We start from the raw sequence: 19,979 nt of genomic DNA, 5'->3' as shown, positions 1-19,979 counted from the left end.
TCGCGCCGCTGGCCACCAATGTTAGAAAGGGTAGACGGACCGGAAGGGTCGGCCGGGGTCAGGAGGAGAGGTCTCCGGGGAGAGCCGTCTCCAGCGATCGTACAGACAAGTAACTTCCCCCCCACAGACAGATACCACACACGGATAAGGTTCAGGGTTCTTTATAAGCACTTCTTAGGGTACGGTTGAATGGTACAAGGAGGTCTGGACTCAGGGGTCCCCTCGATTCAAGTCTCTCAAAGCAGGGTAAGGGGTAGCGGGACAGTCTGTCTACCAGTCAGGTAGTTTGGATGAGATGATGGTTAGCTCACAATCCTCGAGCTTAGTTGGTACGGGCCGCGGCAGCGCCAGCAGGTCCCGGTGGAGATGGTCGGTACACGGTCCGCGGTAGCACCAGCAGGTCCCGGAAAGATGGTCGATGTACGGTCCGCGGCAGCGCCAGCAGGTCCCGGTGAGGATGGTCGTTACAACGGGCCGCGGTAGCACCAGCAGGTCCCGGAAAGATGGTCGATGTACGGTCCGCGGCAGCGCCAGCAGGTCCCGGTGAGGATGGTCGTTACAACGGGCCGCGGCAGCGCCAGCAGGTCCCGACTAGGATGGATGTTGTAGAAGGCCGCGGCAGCGCCAGCAGGCAGGACGATGGTTCACAAGAGCGGGCTACGGCAGCGCCAGTAGTCCGTCAAGGCTGAGTTCTCTCGGTGTCTCTCGACTCCAGGATACAACTGCCTTCCTGCTCCGGAGTTGCCCCAGTTATAGGGCAGGCGCCCTTTGATGTCCGGACCCTCGCACTTGGAGGTCGGAGGGCCCGGGATGAAGGTGTCCAGACACCCAGCAGGGGGTGGAGCCAGCGCCTGGGGGAGCTGGAGGCGATCGGCACCTGGCGGGGGAAGAGCTCTTGACACTTCGTCCTCCCATTGACCTGCCAAGTGGTCCGCTCACCTCCCGGGTGGATGGTGGTGCCGGGATGTCGGGGCCGGCCAGGCCCGGGGTTAGGGTCGGGGCGAGGCCACGCGGCCTCGTGGTGCAGGGCCCAAGATGGCGGCTTGAACCGGCCGGGGGAGCCGGTGGGGCTGGGCCCCGTGATGAGTAGAGGTCCGAGGGCAGAAGATCCGTCGGGAGACGGGGTACAGGTGCTTTTCGTGGGTTATGCCTGGTGGGCCGGAGCTCGGGCCCTGTCGTGCGGGGAGGGAGCAAGCCCTTCGTGTGGCCTGTCCAACAATACCTGTCACCAGCCCGCTGCGCCCCGTGCTGTACATACCTGTCAGCCCCCCCCTACGCCCCCCGCTGTACATACCTGTTAGACCCCCCCCCCGGCGGCGCCCCCCGTACATACCTGTCACCCCTCCTGCGCCGCCTCCTGTACAAACCTGTCAGACCCACGTCTGCGCGCCCCCGTACATACCTGTCAGCCCCCCCACGCCCTCTGCTGTACATACGTAAACCCCCACCCCCGGCTGCGCCCCCCCTGCCGCCCCGCTGTATATACCTGTCACCCACCCGCTGCGCTCCCTGCTGTTCTGTACATACCTGTCAGCCCCCCCCCCTACGCCCCCTGCTGTACATACCTATCAGCCCCCCCCCGGCTGTGCCCCCCTGTACATACCTGTCACCCCCCTGCGCCCCCTGCTCTACATACCTGTCAGGCCCCCCCCCCCGCTGCGCCCCCTGCTGTTCATACCTGTCAGCCCCCTGCGGTGCGCCCCCTGCTGTACAGCCCCCTGCTGTACAGCCCCCTTCCGCGCCGCGCCCCCTGCTGTACATACCTGTCAGACTCCCCCCGCTGCGCCTCCTCCCCCCGCTGTACATACCTGTCAGCCCCGATGTGCCCCCTGCTGTTCATACCTGTCAGCTCCCTGTGCTGCGCCGCCTGCTGTACATACCTGTCACCCCCCACCCTCCCCGCTGCGCCCCCTGGTGGACATACCTGTCAGCCCTCTCCCCCGCTGCGCCCCGTGCTGTACATGCCTGTCAGCCCCCCTCTCCAGCCGTGCCCCCTGCTGTACATACCTGTCAGCCCCCACCCCCTGTGCTGCGCCCCCTGCTGTACATACTTGTCAGCCCCCACTCCCCCACCGCGCCCCCTGGTGTACATACCTGTCAGTTCTCCGCCTCCCCCCTCTGCCCTCACCGCCCTCCACATCTTCTTCGGGTGTGAAGTAGGAGGCTGGCACACAGCACCTGCAAGAGAGGGCACAGCGGGTGTTATTGTAGCAAGGCAGCTCAGTGGGCTGCGCGCCTGCTGCACGGATCTCGGGGGGATCTTGAGGTCAGGGCGTCCCTTTCTAAACCCAGGAAGAAAACTCAGCACGTGGACGAAAACCCAATGCTAAATCTCGAATTCTACTAGAGATCCAGCTCGGAAGGTTAGTGCACTTGCTGTAGAGACCTCTGAGCATCAGTAATCCACCGGCCAGTGGGTGGATTTCAAACCCAGTACATCGATTACAAAATCTGCGACCAGCATGTTTTTTTGTGTGCTATTTATTTTAATTTTAAACTGTACCTTCAAGACAACCTACATTACAACTCCATCTGAGACACATATACAGTAACTTTACCCTCCACAAGAAAACCCGGTTAACTCCTGCATTTAAAGAGCTACAAACGCCGAGAATAAGAAATGCACAATGAGTGATATGTAATGAAACTGTGAGCGGAGCCCGCCCTGCTGACTCTCCCCCAGCCCTCAAGACGTCCATCTTACAAAGGCAGTGTAGTGTGTCTGTCAGGCTGTCTGTGGGGGGCAACCAGCTCCTCCGATTGTATGGAGCACAGTTTAAGGGCGCTGCAGGTGATGGAGAAGGGAGCATTGCAGGGGTGCTGCAGGAACGGGGCATGGGTGCTGCAGGAACGGGGCATGGGTGCTGCAGAGAGTGGAGAGGAGGGTGGTGGTGCAGGGACGGTGCATGCCTGCTGCAGGAACGGGGCATGGGTGCTGCAGGGACGGTGCATGGGTGCTGCAGGAACGGGGCATGGGTGCTGCAGGAACGGGGCATGGGTGCTGCAGGGACGGGGCATGGGTGCTGCAGGAACGGGGCATGGGTGCTGCAGGAACGGGGCATGGGTGCTGCAGGGATGGGGCATGGGTGCTGCAGGAACGGGGCATGGGTGCTGCAGGGACGGGGCATGGGTGCTGCAGGAACGGGGCATGGGATGCTGCAGGAATGGGGCATGGGTGCTGCAGGGATGGCGCATGGGTGCTGCAGGAACGGGGCATGGGTGCTGCAGGAACGGGGCATGAGTGCTGCAGGAACGGGGCATGGGTGCTGCAGGGAATGAGAGTGTGGTACTGCAGGGAACGGTGCATGGGTGCTGCAGGGAATGAGAGTGTGGTACTGCAGGGAACGGTGCATGGGTGCTGCAGGGAATGAGAGTGTGGTACTGCAGGGAACGGTGCATGGGTGCTGCAGGGAACGGAGCAAGGTTTGTCACAGAGGTGGTCTTTAGAATGGTGCATGCAGTGCTGCCTAGAATGGAGCAAGTGGTGTTGCAGCGAATGGAATCGGAGGTGCAGCAGGAAATAGAGAAGAAGGTGGTGAAGGGAACAGAGAATGTGGTGGTGCTGCAGGGAACGGTGCATGGGGGCTGCAGGGATGGAGAGGGTGGTGCTGCAAGGACAGCGTATGGGTGCTGCAGGGAACGGCGCATGGGGGCTGCAGGGATGGAGAGAGTGGTGGTGCTGCAGGGAATGGAGAGGGTGATGGTGCTGCAGGGAATGGAGAGGGAGTTGCAGGGAATGGAGAGAGTGTTGGTGCTGCAGGGAATGGTGAGGGTGGTACTGCAGAGAATGGAGAGGGTGTTGAAGGGAATGGAGAGAGTGTTGGTGCTGCAGGGAATGGAGAGGGTGTTGAAGGGAATGGAGAGGGTGTTGCATGGAATGGAGAGGGTGGTGCTGCAGAGAATGGAGAGGGTGTTGCAGGGAATGGAGAGAGTGTTGGTGCTGCACTGAATGGAGAGGGTGGTACTGCAGAGAATGGAGAGGGTGTTGAAGGGAATGGAGAGAGTGTTGGTGCTGCAGGGAATGGAGAGGGTGGTACTGCAGAGAATGGAGAGGGTGTCGCATGGAATGGAGAAGGTGGTGCTGCAGAGAATGGAGAGGGTGTTGCATGGAATGGAGGGGGTGGTGCTGCAGAGAATGGAGAGGGTGTTGCATGGAATGGAGGGGGTGGTGGTGCTGCAGGGAGTGGTGCATGGGTACCGCATGGAATGGAGAGGGTGGTGCTGCAGGGGATGGAGAGAGTAGTGGTGCTGCAAGGAATGGTGCATGGGTACCGCATGGAATGGAGAGGGTGGTGCTGTAGAGAATGGAGAGGGTGTCGAATGGAATGGAGAGGGTGGTGGTGCAGAGAATGGAGAGGGTGTTGCATGGAATGGAGGGGGTGGTGCTGCAGAGAATGGAGAGGGTGTTGCATGGAATGAAGAGGGTGGTGGTGCTGCAGGGAGTGGTGCATGGGTACGCATGGAATGGAGAGGGTGGTGCTGCAGGGGATGGAGAGAGTAGTGGTGCTGCAAGGAATGGTGCATGGGTACCGCATGGAATGGAGAGGGTGGTGCTGTAGAGAATGGAGAGGGTGTCGCATGGAATGGAGAGGGTGGGGGTGCTGCAGGGAATGGTGCATGGGTACCGCATGGAATGGAGAGGGTGGTGCTGCAGAGAATGGAGAGGGTGTCGCATGGAATGGAAGGTGGTGCTGCAGGGAATGGAGCAAGGTTTGTGACAGAGGTGCTCTGGAGAACGGTGCATGCAGTGCTGCCTAGAATGAAGCAGGCGGTGTTGCATCAGTGTTGCAGGGAATGTTGAATGGGTTCTGCAGTGAATGAGAAAGTGGTACTGCAGGGAACGGTGCATGGGTGCTGCAGGGAATGAGAGTGTGGTACTACAGTGAACGGTGCATGGGTGCTGCAGGGAATGAGGGTGTGGTACTGCAGGGAACGGTGCATGGGTGCTGCAGGGAATGAGAGTGTGGTACTGCAGGGAACGGTGCATGGGTGCTGCAGGGAATGAGAGTGTGGTACTGCAGGGAACGGTGCATGGGTGCTGCAGGGAACGGAGCAAGGTTTGTCACAGAGGTGGTCTTTAGAATGGTGCATGCAGTGCTGCCTAGAATGGCGTATGGGTGCTCCAGGGAATGAAGAGGGTGGTGCTGCAAGGACAGCGCATGGGTGCTGCAGGGAATGGTGCATGGGTGCTGCAGGAAATGGAGAGGGTGGTGGTGCTGCAGGGAATTGAGTGAGTGGTGGTGCTGTAGGGAACGGTGCATGGGTGCCTCAGGGATGGAGAGGGTTGTGCTGCAATGAAGGGTGCATGGGTGCTGCAGGGAATACAGAGGGTGGTGGTGGTTCAGGGAATGGAGTAGAATGGGGTGCAGGGAACGGAGAAGGTGGTGGTGCTCAGGGAATGGAGAAGAAGATGGTGCAGGGAATGGAGAGAGTGGTGATGCTGCAGGGAATGGTGCATGGGTGCTGCAGGGAATGGAGCACGATTTGTCAAAGAGGTGCTCTGGAGAACGGTGCCTGCACTGCTGCCTAGAATGGAGCCAGGGATGTTGCACTGGTGCTGCAGGGAATGGAGTTGGAGGTGCTGCAGGGAATGGAGAGGGTGGTGCTGCAGAGAATGGAGAGTGTGTCGCATGGAATGGAAGGTGGTGCTGCAGGGAATGGAGCAAGGTTTGTGACAGAGGTGCTCTGGAGAACGGTGCATGCAGTGCTGCCTAGAATGAAGCAGGCGGTGTTGCATCAGTGTTGTAGGGAATGTTGAATGGGTTCTGCAGTGAATGAGAAAGTGGTACTGCAGGGAACGGTGCATGGGTGCTGCAGGGAATGAGAGTGTGGTACTACAGTGAACGGTGCATGGGTGCTGCAGGGAATGAGAGTGTGGTAATGCAGGGAACGGCGCATGGGTGCTGCAGGGAATGAGAGTGTGGTACTGCAGGGAACGGTGCATGGGTGCTGCAGGGAATGAGGGTGTGGTACTGCAGGGAACGGTGCATGGGTGCTGCAGGGAATGAGAGTGTGGTACTGCAGGGAACGGTGCATGGGTGCTGCAGGGAATGAGAGTGTGGTACTGCAGGGAACGGTGCATGGGTGCTGCAGGTAATGAAAGTGTGGTACTGCAGGGAACGGTGCATGGGTGCTGCAGGGAACGGAGCAAGGTTTGTCACAGAGGTGGTCTTTAGAATGGTGCATGCAGTGCTGCCTAGAATGGCGTATGGGTGCTCCAGGGAATGAAGAGGGTGGTGGTGCAAGGACAGCGCATGGGTGCTGCAGGGAATGGTGCATGGGTGCTGCAGGAAATGGAGAGGGTGGTGGTGCTGCAGGGAATTGAGTGAGTGGTGGTGCTGTAGGGAACGGTGCATGGGTGCCTCAGGGATGGAGAGGGTTGTGCTGCAATGAAGGGTGCATGGGTGCTGCAGGGAATACAGAGGGTGGTGGTGGTTCAGGGAATGGAGTAGAATGGGGTGCAGGGAACGGAGAAGGTGGTGGTGCTCAGGGAATGGAGAAGAAGATGGTGCAGGGAATGGAGAGAGTTGTGATGCTGCAGGGAATGGTGCATGGGTGCTGCAGGGAATGGAGCACGATTTGTCAAAGAGGTGCTCTGGAGAACGGTGCCTGCACTGCTGCCTAGAATGGAGCCAGGGATGTTGCACTGGTGCTGCAGGGAATGGAGTTGGAGGTGCTGCAGGGAATGGAGAGGGTGGTGCTGCAGAGAATGGAGAGGGTGTCGCATGGAATGGAAGGTGGTGCTGCAGGGAATGGAGCAAGGTTTGTGACAGAGGTGCTCTGGAGAACGGTGCATGCAGTGCTGCCTAGAATGAAGCAGGCGGTGTTGCATCAGTGTTGTAGGGAATGTTGAATGGGTTCTGCAGTGAATGAGAAAGTGGTACTGCAGGGAACGGTGCATGGGTGCTGCAGGGAATGAGAGTGTGGTACTACAGTGAACGGTGCATGGGTGCTGCAGGGAATGAGAGTGTAGTTCTGCAGGGAACGGTGCATGGGTGCTGCAGGGAATGAGAGTGTGGTACTTCAGGGAACAGTGCATGGGTGCTGCAGGGAATGAGAGTGTGGTACTGCAGGGAACCGGTGCATGGGTGCTGCAGGGAATGAGAGTGTGGTACTGCAGGGAACGGTGCATGGGTGCTGCAGGGAATGAGAGTGTAGTTCTGCAGGGAACGGTGCATGGGTGCTGCAGGGAATGAGAGTGTGGTACTGCAGGGAACGGTGCATGGGTGCTGCAGAGAACGGAGCAAGGTTTGTCACAGAGGTGGTCTTTAGAATGGTGCATGCAGTGCTGCCTAGAATGGCGTATGGGTGCTCCAGGGAATGAAGAGGGTGGTGCTGCAAGGACAGCGCATGGGTGCTGCAGGGAATGGTGCATGGGTGCTGCAGGAAATGGAGAGGGTGGTGGTGCTGCAGGGAATTGAGTGAGTGGTGGTGCTGTAGGGAACGGTGCATGGGTGCCTCAGGGATGGAGAGGGTTGTGCTGCAATGAAGGGTGCATGGGTGCTGCAGGGAATACAGAGGGTGGTGGTGGTTCAGGGAATGGAGTAGAATGGGGTGCAGGGAACGGAGAAGGTGGTGGTGCTCAGGGAATGGAGAAGAAGATGGTGCAGGGAATGGAGAGAGTGGTGATGCTGCAGGGAACGGTGCATGGGTGCTGCAGGGAATGGAGCACGATTTGTCAAAGAGGTGCTCTGGAGAACGGTGCCTGCACTGCTGCCTAGAATGGAGCCAGGGATGTTGCACTGGTGCTGCAGGGAATGGAGTTGGAGGTGCTGCAGGGAATGGAGAGGGTGGTGCTGCAGAGAATGGAGAGGGTGTCGCATGGAATGGAAGGTGGTGCTGCAGGGAATGGAGCAAGGTTTGTGACAGAGGTGCTCTGGAGAACGGTGCATGCAGTGCTGCCTAGAATGAAGCAGGCGGTGTTGCATCAGTGTTGTAGGGAATGTTGAATGGGTTCTGCAGTGAATGAGAAAGTGGTACTGCAGGGAACGGTGCATGGGTGCTGCAGGGAATGAGAGTGTGGTACTACAGTGAACGGTGCATGGGTGCTGCAGGGAATGAGAGTGTGGTAATGCAGGGAACGGCGCATGGGTGCTGCAGGGAATGAGAGTGTGGTACTGCAGGGAACGGTGCATGGGTGCTGCAGGGAATGAGGGTGTGGTACTGCAGGGAACGGTGCATGGGTGCTGCAGGGAATGAGAGTGTGGTACTGCAGGGAACGGTGCATGGGTGCTGCAGGGAATGAGAGTGTGGTACTGCAGGGAACGGTGCATGGGTGCTGCAGGGAATGAGAGTGTGGTACTGCAGGGAACGGTGCGTGGGTGCTGCAGGGAACGGAGCAAGGTTTGTCACAGAGGTGGTCTTTAGAATGGTGCATGCAGTGCTGCCTAGAATGGCGTATGGGTGCTCCAGGGAATGAAGAGGGTGGTGCTGCAAGGACAGCGCATGGGTGCGGCAGGGATTGGTGCATGGGTGCTGCAGGAAATGGAGAGGGTGGTGGTGCTGCAGGGAATTGAGTGAGTGGTGGTGCTGTAGGGAACGGTGCATGGGTGCCTCAGGGATGGAGAGGGTTGTGCTGCAATGAAGGGTGCATGGGTGCTGCAGGGAATACAGAGGGTGGTGGTGGTTCAGGGAATGGAGTAGAATGGGGTGCAGGGAACGGAGAAGGTGGTGGTGCTCAGGGAATGGAGAAGAAGATGGTGCAGGGAATGGAGAGAGTGGTGATGCTGCAGGGAATGGTGCATGGGTGCTGCAGGGAATGGAGCACGATTTGTCAAAGAGGTGCTCTGGAGAACGGTGCCTGCACTGCTGCCTAGAATGGAGCCAGGGATGTTGCACTGGTGCAGCAGGGAATGGAGTTGGAGCTGCAGCAGGGAATGGAGTTGGAGCTGCAGCAGGGAATGGAGTTGGAGCTGCAGCAGGGAATGGAGTTGGAGGTGCAGCAGGGAATGGAGTCAGAGGTGCTGCAGGGAATGGAGTCGGAGGTGCTGCAGGGAATGGAGTTGGAGGTGCAGCAGGGAATGGAGTTGGAGCTGCAGCAGGGAATGGAGTTGGAGGTGCAGCAGGGAATGGAGTTGGAGGTGCTGCAGGGCATGGAGTTGGAGGTGCTGCAGGGCATGGAGTTGGAGGTGCTGCAGGGAATGGAGTTGGAGCTGCAGAAGGGAATGGAGTTGGAGGTTCTGCAGGGCATGGAATTGGAGGTGCTGCAGGGAATGGAGTTGGAGCTGCAGCAGGGAATGGAGATGACGGTGCTGCAGAGAATGGAGTTGGAGGTGCAGCAGGGAATGGAGTCGGAGGTGGTGCAGGACATGGAGTCGGAGGTGCAGCAGGGAATGGCGTCGAAGGTGGTGCAGGACATGTAGTCGGAGGTGCTGCAGGGAATGGAGTAGAAGGTGGTGCAGGAAATGGAGTTGGAGGTGCAGCCGGGAATGGAGTTGGAGGTGCTGCAGGGAATGGAGTTGGAGGTGCAGCAGGGAATGGAGTTGGAGGTGCTGCAGGGAATGGAGTTGGAGGTGCTGCAGGGAATTGAGTTGGAGGTGCTGCAGGGAATGGAGTTGGAGGTGCTGCAGGGAATGGAGTTGGAGGTGCTGCAGGGAATGGAGTAGGAGGTGCTGCAGGGAATGGAGTAGAAGGTGGTGCAGCAGGACATGGAGTCGGAGGTGCAGCAGGACATGGAGTCGGAGGTGCAGCAGGGAATGCAGAAGGTGCTGCAGGACATGGAGTCGGAGGTGCAGCAGGGAATGGAGTTGGAGGTGCTGCAGGGAATGGAGTTGGAGGTGCTGCAGGGAATGGAGTTGGAGGTGCTGCAGGGAATGGAGTTGGAGGTGCTGCAGGGAATGGAGTTGGAGGTGCTGCAGGGAATGGAGTCGGAGGTGCAGCAGGACATGGAGTCGGAGGTGCTGCAGGGAATGGAGCAGAAGGTGGTGCAGGACATGGAGTCGGAGGTGCTGCAGGGAATGGAGCAGAAGGTGGTGCAGGACATGGAGTCGGAGGTGCAGCAGGGAATGCAGAAGGTGCTGCAGGACATGGAGTCGGAGGTGCAGCAGGGAATGGAGTTGGAGGTGCAACAGGGAATGGAGTCGGAGGTGCAGCAGGGAATGGAGTCGGAGGTGCAGCAGGGAATGGAGCAGAAGGTGGTGCGGGACATGGAGTCGGAGGTGCAGCAGGACATGGAGTAGAAGGTGGTGCAGGGAACGGTCCATGGGTGCTGCAGGGAACGGTCCATGGGTGCTGCTGGGGGAAGCGCCCCCTCCATGGAATCCTCACCCCCTCATGGAGAGCTCGTCTGCAGGGGTTCGCCGTCCCCTCCTGCTCCTGCAGGAGCTGCCTGTCTCTGCTCCCGAGCTCCTCGGACAGACTTTACCCGGTCTAGGAGTCAGCATCTGGTGACGCCCTGCAGGCTCCCCCTCCTCCCCCACCCCCACCGCTGGTGTCACCTTTAAGACATCTGATGCATTTTACATAAGTGTCCGTTTCACAAACTTTGGGGTTGTCTGGCAGGAAATGTCTTCGAAGATGAAAAGCGACCCTATTCTCCTGTCACTGCGTAGCAGCCATAAACACCAGAACCCCCGGGGACCCCAATAAGTCCTGATGGTCAGACTGGCAGGACGAGCCGCTGTAAAACCCAAACTGTAATGTACCAAAGTGACTTGTGGGTGGTAAGTGACATTGGAATTTACAGTATGCACAAGGACGTCATTTAGGGGTCGCCAAGGGTCACAGCCGCAACCCCTGGCTTACCCATTGCGACCCCTGGCCTCAGAGGTGGCAAAATTAGCGCTAGAACCACCGTGGCAGCTCGTGATTGTGGATGTCGGTTGGAACTCCACTCTTTGTTTTCTCTCAATTCTTTATGACACTAATAGTGAATAATGTTTCATTATTTACTATTAGTGCAATAAAAAATGGAGTCAGGTTTGCTGGGATACGCCTTCCCTAGCAGGTGAGGTGCGTAAAAGCAATGCTTTCAAATGTATATTTTGCGCGTGTTGCAGGTGAGTGTGTGTTTACGTGAGGGAGAGTGTAAGTGTGAATGTATGTCTGTGTAAGCATGTGTGAGTGAGTGACATTGAAGATCAAAGGACCTGTGATGTCACGATTCCTTAATAGCGATTTTTAAGGAATCGCTATTAAGGACTCGCAATTCCCTATGCAAGTAGGAATTGCTAAATAAATTGCGATTCCTACACATTCCCTATTAGCGAATCGCAAATTGCGATTCGCTAATAGGGAATACCTTCCCATTCATTCCTATGGGCCTAGAGGCCCATCGGAATGAATTGGAAACCACTCGCAGTTTGCGATTACCAAAAAGGTAATCGCAAATTCCGCATGCAATTTCAAGGGTGATAGGGGGCCAAAAGGCCACCCTGATTCCCCCCCAAAACTGGCATGTGTGCACATGTGGCGCACACACATGCCCTTGTGTGCACCACATGGCACTTAGAATAATGCCATTTTTAGCATTTTTCTAAGGGATTGTAGATTACCACCAACATGAAGTTGGTGGTAATTTGCGATTCCTTAATGCCAAATCGCAATCTCAGATTGCTTCTTGCATTGTGAATCCCTAAATGCATTCGCAAAATAGGTAATCACAAATTTTGCGATTACCTATTGTGCGATTGGGTTTGGGCTTGATGCAACCCAAATGGCTAATTACCGGTCGCAAAGGGGCCGGTTCACAGAATTGGCCCCTTTGCGACCGGTAATTAGCTTGATGCATTTGCCCCATTGAAGGTACTTTTGTTTAGCCATTTTGGGCCATATGTAGGTAAAACGTCTTTTGCGATTCTCTAATTGCAATTTTTAGGGAATCGCAATTAGAGAATTGCAAAACGGAATGTAGGTAGGATTAGAAATATATTTTGCGATTCCCACCTATTCCTTATTTGCGAATCCCAAATTGAGAATCGCAAATAAGGAATACCTTGCCATTCATTCCTATGGGCTAGAAGGCCCATAGGAATGAATAGGAAGACATTCTCAATTTGCGATTCTCAATTAGAGAATCGCAAATTGAGAATGTAATTTCAAGGTTGCAAGGGTGTCAATAGGACACCCTTTTGCACCCCTGAAATAAACATGTGTGCACATGTGGCGCACATACATGCGCTAAGGGCATGTATGTGCGCCACATGGCACTTTGAAAAATGCAAAAAAGTGCATTTTTCAAGGAAATCGCAAATTACCACCAACCTGAGGTTGGTGGTAATATGCGATTCCTTAAGCCAAAATTGCACAACTTGGGTGCTTCCTACATTGCATTTAAGGAATCGCAATTTGGGATTCCTTAAATGCATTAGCAAAATAAGGAATCGCAAATTTTGCGATTCCTTATTTTGCATGTGGGTTTTTGTGTGCTACATAGCACACTGCCCAAATTGCGATCGCAAACGCCGAAATTCGGCGAATTTCAGCATTTGCGATCGCAATTTGCCTTCCTACATATGGCCCTTTATTTCTGTATTGGAGAGCTAAGTTTCCTGTAGGAATTAACATGGGAAATCTCAATTTTGGGAACCCGTCCCATTTTTCGTGAGCACCGCTTGACAGATCTGCACAAACTTTTCCTTGAAGTAACTGAAATCGATGACTTTTTTTTGGAATGCTTCATGCTGAATCGTCGATTGGCGCCAAAGTTATTGGCAAAGCAAAAACGTCTCTTCCCTTGTCAAACTCTGACCTAACTATAACTACACATATGTGACGGCCACTGAGTTACACATATGTATATCCCTACAAACTCCCATCTCCCTCAAGCAGAGAGCATGCACTCGGAGACAGGAGGGAATTTAACTCATTGAATGAGACAGACCATGCCTGGCCGGTAATAGACAAGGGACTAGGGGGCATATGTATGAAACTCCCGTTTTGCGAATCTCAAATTGCGATATTTTGCGATTTGCAGTTTGAGATTCGCAAATCGGGATGTAAAAAAAAATCGCAAATGTTTAGCGATTTCTTAAAAATCGCAAAAAAGTCTCAGAAACATCATTTGCGATTCCTTAATTGCGAAATTCGCAAATTAAGAAATCGCAAAAACGGGAATCTGCAATACAGGTGCAGCCTGATGACATCACAACCAGGAAGTGGGAGTGATTTCCTGCACCTGCTCACCTGAGCCACACCCAGAGGCTGTTTGGAGAGTGTGAGGAGGCATCCCAGGAGAGAACAAACCCCAATGGAGTCCCACAAACAACATGAGGGCAAGGAGGCAGAGAAGAGAAAGAGGAAGCACAAGTTCTCTGACAAGGAGCAGGAGGTTCTCATAGAGGAGATGGTTTGCAGCCATGAGCTCCTCTTTGGCAAAAGGCACTGAGTCCCAGAAGCAAGAAAAAGAAAGAACCGGCAGAAAGTGAATGCTGTGGGTGTCACAAATCGCACTGTCGAGGAATTGCGCAAGCGATGGTATGATATGCGGCAGAGGTCGAAGGAGAGGGTGGCAGCCAGACTCAAGGATGCAAACAAGACCGGGGGAGGACCATCCACAGCAGCAGAGCCAACACCCCACGAGGAGCTTGTGTAGTCCACCCTCCTGCCTGAGAGCGTCGGTGGTGTGGCTGACATTGACAACTCCGACCCTGCATCCAGCAGCCAAGGTAAGATGCATGTCAAATAAACCTGCACTGATCCCCATCCCATGCACACTTCCCCAAATGTGTTAAATATACAAAACAAATGTTATTCCAGTCCAAGTCTTGCAGCACACCCAGCAATGCATCATGGAACTTGTAGTAATATGTCTGACAGTGTGTCCATGAGACATAGGAAATCTAATGCAACATGTGGGTTGGGGATAAGGGAATAATACAGTGCCAGAAGTTAGCCGAGACAAAGTGTAGAAACTTTATTGAGTGCAAATTGCAGACAAAGACACAATCTCATGTAGTCCCCTTTACATCCACAGCACAATCCAGGGCACGTGATGACAGTGCAGAGGGAGATGAGGCTGAACATCATGAGGAGCAGCATGACGATGGGGACTCCAGTGATGATATGGAGCACACAACAATCCTGCGCAGGAAGCGCACACATGTGCCCCCACTGCCTCCATTGGAGGATGACATACAGGCCACAGGGGAGGACAGTGACAGAAGAGAGGAGAGTCAGGGTGTGTCACATATGCCGAGTCAGGAAACACCAAGTCTGAGCATTCCAGCACTGGAAAGACGCAGGTCAAGGCCCAGGAGCAGCACTGCCACTGATGCGGACAACACCATATTTTCAGGGCTGGAACACAGCATGCTGCAGGTACAGCGCCTGCAATGTAAATCATTGCGCTCAATCAATAGGCAGCTATGCAGACTGAACAAAAATCAGCGCAACATGGGGGAGGGCATCATGGCCATGGCAGGTGCCATACGTGACCTCTGTGACATCCTGAGGCACAACCAAGACGCCAGTGACAGGGCAGCCCGACGTGCCAATGCACGACTGCACAATTATACTAAGGCCGTGAACCGCCTCTGCAGCACCACCAGCAATCTGACACGTCGCAGCATTACCATGCAGCTGGAAATGTCGCACTGCTGTCAGGACATAGCAAGAGGGCTAGAACAGGTCACCAGTGCAGTGGAGCAAATGCAGACGGCCAACTCAGGTGGCACCGCTCTCATGGTCTCTGGCGAGAGTGAGGAAACCTCAAGTAGGAGTAGCTTCACACCTACATTGCCTGGAGAAAGAAGGCGCAGTTCCAGACAGGATGCAGGACCCAGGAACACCACGGAGGGCACTCAACCTGGAACCCAAACAGCACCAATGCGTCACCGAAGGAGGTGAACTGTTCAGTGACAATTTAGCATCAATGGGTGATGTAACCTAACAATGCAGATTGCACAGTTACTTGTGCCGTACCTGCACTGTGTGCATAACATGTGCTGGGTACAGCAACACTTAATGATTTTGAAGTGTGAATAAACACAGCACACATTAGAATCATTTCTTGTCTCATGTCATCATTGCTCACCTAGAAGTAGTTTTGTGTGATCTCAGTCCGTCTCTGGCGTCCAGCAGCTGCCCCAACTCCTGATGCTGGTCTGCCAGGGGGGGCAGGGCAATCGTCATCCGATGTGTCTGTATCGGTCACATCAATTGTGGTGCCTTTCCTCATAGCCATGTTATGGAGCATTGCACAGCATGCCACGATTTTACAGCAGGTCTCAGGGCTATATTGCAGTGCACCTCCACTTTTATGCAGGCACCGGACCCGGCTCATTAGGATTCCAAACGTACGCTCAATGACGCAGCATGTAGATCTGTGTGCCCTTTTGTATCTCCTCTCACTTGCATTGGCTGGATTCAGATACGGGGTCAGGATGAAGTCCCGCACTGCATAGGCACTGTCACCTACAGGGATAGACACAATAGGTAAGTCAATGTCCCCACCCTCCAGTGATGTAGTGGATGTTTGGATGTGTGCCATGTATTTACCTAGCAGGTATCCCTCCCCAAACTCTCCAGCACTCAGACGTCTGTGTATTCCACTGTGTCTAAAGATGAAAGAGTCATGTGTACTGCCAGGGTATTTGGGTACAATGTCAGTGATGATATACTTTGCGTTGCACACAATCTGTATATTCAGGGAATGGCAGCATTTACGGTTTCTGTAGACATATTCAGTTTCTACTGGGGGTGTGATGGCCACATGGGTCCCATCGATGCAGCCAATGACGTGGGGGAAACGTGCAATCTGGTAGGAGTCAAGTTTTGTTTACTGTAATGCCTGTTGGGTGGTGGGGAAGTGAATGTTGTAGGAGAGTAGGGTCTGCTATCCTATGGTCACCCCAAATTTTTGCTTTTGCGTCACTGGTTTTATGACTTAGTGTGGCTGTGGGCCTGCTAATCAGACCCACAGCCCTGCTGTTCTCTCTCTAAATTAATGCCAATGCACCCTAGGTGCATTACCAATTGGAACTGGTTCACCTTATTGAACCCTGTAACAGTGTACCCCAGGTACCCAGGGCATAGGTGTATCCAAGGCCTACCAGGGGCTGCAGCATGTATTATGCCACCCCTGGCCTGGCCTCACTATTTGACACAACTGGCTGATTACTCAGCTGGGGTAAGTTGGTGTAATCACCTCTTACTTAGATATAGTATATCTATATCTAACATATATGGACACATGGTAACCTATCAGCCACTCCTATGGCAGGCCTTAACAATCCTGGAGGCAGAGTGCTTGGTTTCATGTGAGATGGTGCTCTGGCATGAGCTGAGCCTGTCTGCAGCTTTCGGAACAACGTCCTTTAGCTGTTTCCATGATATTGCCATACCATATACTCTTAAGTGCATTATGTACCTCGCGGTCAAATGCCAACTTTGGTTTGGCTTTATCAAAACATGTCGAGTAAGGTGTCATACGATTTGGAATACTACCCCCTCGCCAGTTCTGGCAACGGGGGTAGCATTCCACCCTTCTAGAGGGACACAACATGTACCCAACCTGAAACCCGGGTAAAGTTAGACAGAGCCTCAGCATCACAAAATGGATGCTGCCACCACAGACACAAGTCTGCCCTCCTGCTGCTGGGAGTCCTTCCAGCTTGGGAGGTGTGGACAAAGGGTTTCCTGTCAGGGGAGGTGCGTGCACCACCCCAGACAGGATTTTGTGTAGTGGGTTAGGGAGGGCTGAATAGATTGAGACATGCCTGGGGCACACAAGGTGTCCCTGTGCATATGCCAGTTCAAACCGGAGCTGGGACTCTCCAGCCCCAGTCCTTGCGCGAAACTGGACAAAGAAAAGGGGGTGTAACCACCCCCCTTCCTGGTCCCACCCAGAGGAGGGACCTAGCAGGTAATCCGGCCCCTAGATTTGGAATAAGAGTAGGAGCTGTGTCCCAAAACTTCAGATCATCCTGAAACTCGACTTAAACAAGAAGAACTACTGGACTTCGACATTCTGCTGCACAGAAGACTGAAGAGAATCTCCCTTGTGGCCAAGGAGTGACCACCCTGTGAATACAGGCACCATCCAGCAACTCAATGACTGCTTTGCCGCCACCTCCCGCCGGAGACCAAGCCCAGAGCCCGACAAGACCCAGACTCCCAGACATCTCTGAGCCAGATCCACAGTCCCTGCAAGGAAGAGACCCGTGGAGGCACCGAGAGACGTGGGACCGGCCATCTTGGAACATCAACGACAAGCTGACTGCGCAGCACCCGAGGCATCCTCAACGCTGTGCTTTGGGCCCTGAGAAGCCCCAACACCGAGCAGCATTTGCACCAAAGACCAGCCCTCCAGCATCCACGAGATCTGCGTGGGGTCCTTTTGCTTTTTGCCACTCGACGCGTCATCCCGATTACTGGCCCATTGGCTAGTGGCCATCTTGGCAACGAAATCTACAAACAACACCACTGGTCTGGTTGCTCCAGACTGGCGCTTGCTCCTGTGAAAAGGAGCAGCCCCTCTGACCTTGCTGGTTAGAGCACCAAGCTTTCATTGATTCCTGCGTGGCTTGCATTAGCCAAGGCCTGTTTGCTCCGATCAAGAAGCAGACACTGCCATCAGCTAGAGCCTTTGTGGGACAGCTCATGAGTGACTCCTGGTCATCGTCGATCCCTTCACTTCCACGTGGCTGCGGAGACAAGCTTCCCTTCTTCACCTGTTGGCACCCGACATCGCCTGGTTCCTTCCTGGTTCCACGCCGGTCACTGGCTAGTGACTTTGAACATTGTCCCCTCTGCTTACAGGTCGTCTACTCTTCAGATCCACCCTTGGATCCACCCGAACTCTTCCTGCCTGGCCGCCTGCAGCATCTTCATCCTCAGGCTCCATAGACCTGTACGACGAAACCCGACGCACTTTGACCCCTATGCACCCGCTTCCTGTGGGTGAGGTAACGCTGGCACTCCGGTGCTCCTGGGTAGAGAAACATCTCTAGTGTCTAGGTTTCAAGTTGTAAGGTTCTGGTCCATCCGGAAGACTCCTTTTTTCTTTAACTTTGTGACTTTTACGCACCCATTGAAATCAATAGGTGCACGCGTGTAACTTTTCACGCTGCACACGCATCCTGTGGGCCTCCTGGTCACTAACTACAGTTAGCTCCTTGTCGTCCCAGCGATTCCCAAGGCCCTAGGCCTTCCTTCCTTTCTATTCGTGGTTCTTATACCACTATTTTAGTATATGGTTTAGCTGGCCACCTGGCCCATCCATAATTGTGCAACTTTTGTATATTTTAACACTGCCTTGTTTAAACGAATGTGCCTCGGTGCTCATAAAGAGTATAGGGGATACTTTTAAGTAAATAAATACATATATATTTTGAATATATATCTGTGTGGTGTCCTTTCATTTGGTATTCAAGGAGGTTACATATGGTAAAACAGCTGGCTTCACATGCCCTCAAGAGTTTAGTCTACAGACTGCACTGTCCACGCTACCACTAGGATAGCTGGTCTATCAAGGTTGACTTCAACCACCACCATAAGGGTTGCTTGGCATGGTACAGGGTGATCACTAGAATTAGTGAGCAGCATATACCAGGCCAACTTCTCACAAATGTGATGTGAAAGCCTCTGTAGCATTGCATCTAGAAAGGCATGGAAAAAGTGCGAAAGTGCACTCTGTGACACCCCGCCAACCTCCGCTATGACCCCTTGAAAACTCCCTGACGCCAGGAGGTGCAGGGAGCACAGGACCTGCACATGTGTGGGAATTGTTTGTGTCCTGCGTGTAGGGTGTTCCAAATAGGGTTTCAGCTCCTCAATCAGGTCCAATATGGCCTGTGGGTGCAGCCTGTACTTGTCATGGATGTCCTCTTCAGTCTGCTGGAACAGAGTGATGCGCAGCCTGAATATACGTTCCTGTCTCATTCTCCTCTGTGCGAGAGCCCGAATACGCAGCCTCCTGGCTATCACAAACAGTGCTGCCATTGTGGAAGGTTCTGTTGCATTGTGGGGTGGTTTAAGTACCTTGCACCTGTTTACCACCTGCATGCACTTGGTGTTAATTGCGATTTCTTATTTTGCGAATTTCGTGATATCGCAATTAGCGACTTTTTCATACATTTGCTTGAGATTTCTTAATTTGTGATATCCTTTTTACGAATTTCGTAAATTGAGAATATCGCAAATTAGGGATTTGCAAGCTTATTCGCAATTTTGGAGTTTCGCAGCCTAAGAAATCGCTAATTTAGCGATTTCCTATTTTGGACTGGTAATGAGTGTCATACATATGAAATAGCGAAATTGTAGTCGCAAACGCTATTTTTTGCGAATCGCAGCGTTTGCGACTAAAATTTGGTTTCATACATATGCCCCCAGGTGACTGTTTCCCTTACAAGTAAACAACTAAAATGATTTCAGAATCATGACACAAAAGCCACATCTAATGACATTATCACAAACAGAGACATATCTCCAAGCCCCTTCTTCCATTTTAAGTAGTTCCCAAAAATGTGGCAGGTTTGTGACTTCGGGTCCCCCCAGAAAGTCGTCCTCATGTCCCTTGGGAGGGTGGTGAGTGCTGGTTACTGCTGCTGTTTGTGCTTCCGATCATGGTCAGTTACTCCTGGCCCTCATTGCTTCCTGGTCCCTCTACTGCCATCAGAACCTGCAGTGTCGGGGGCGCGAAGAAACACAGGGCCTGAGTACAAGTTTGGCGGACAGGGTTACTCCATCAAAAACGTGACTGACATCCCGCCTGCCATAATACGAGTTCCATAGAATATAATGGAATTGTAATATGACGGAAAGGATATCAGTCACGTTTGTGACGGAGTAACCCTGGCCACCAAGATCATATTCAGGCCCATTGTACGGCATAGTGTAGCACGTCCTCTAGGGAACCAAGACTGTCTTGGATGCCAGAGATGATGTGAGGGAGTTCTGGTGGGAGTGAGTGAGAGAGTCTTCCTGTGAGCGAACTCCATGAAATGTCTCCCTGAGCTAACCACGCTGAACTCTGACCCAGCTTGATACAGGTCCAGGTGCATTACCTTTTAAAGCAGCAGCTCTGCCTGGGGTGACCCCAG

The 19,979-nt window shown here is 53.8% G+C and overlaps 1 protein-coding gene across 1 annotated transcript in view; it reads right to left on the bottom strand.

Moving 5' to 3' along the window:
- The window catches only part of LOC146813699 (uncharacterized), a 616,738-nt gene that overhangs the window by 153,512 nt on the left and 443,247 nt on the right, over positions 1-19,979 (bottom strand). Inside the window, exon 15 of the mRNA XM_085610187.1 lies at positions 2,095-2,178. Within this exon, the coding sequence (XP_085466313.1) occupies positions 2,095-2,178 (84 nt within the window). The remainder of the gene's footprint in view (positions 1-2,094; positions 2,179-19,979) is intronic.

Source organism: Triturus cristatus, chromosome 6 (genome assembly GCF_964204655.1).
Source record: "Triturus cristatus chromosome 6, aTriCri1.1, whole genome shotgun sequence".
NCBI classification, from domain to species: Eukaryota; Metazoa; Chordata; class Amphibia; order Caudata; family Salamandridae; genus Triturus; species Triturus cristatus.
Note: the sequence above shows the minus strand (reverse complement) of the source record. Positions and strands in the feature narration are given on the sequence as shown.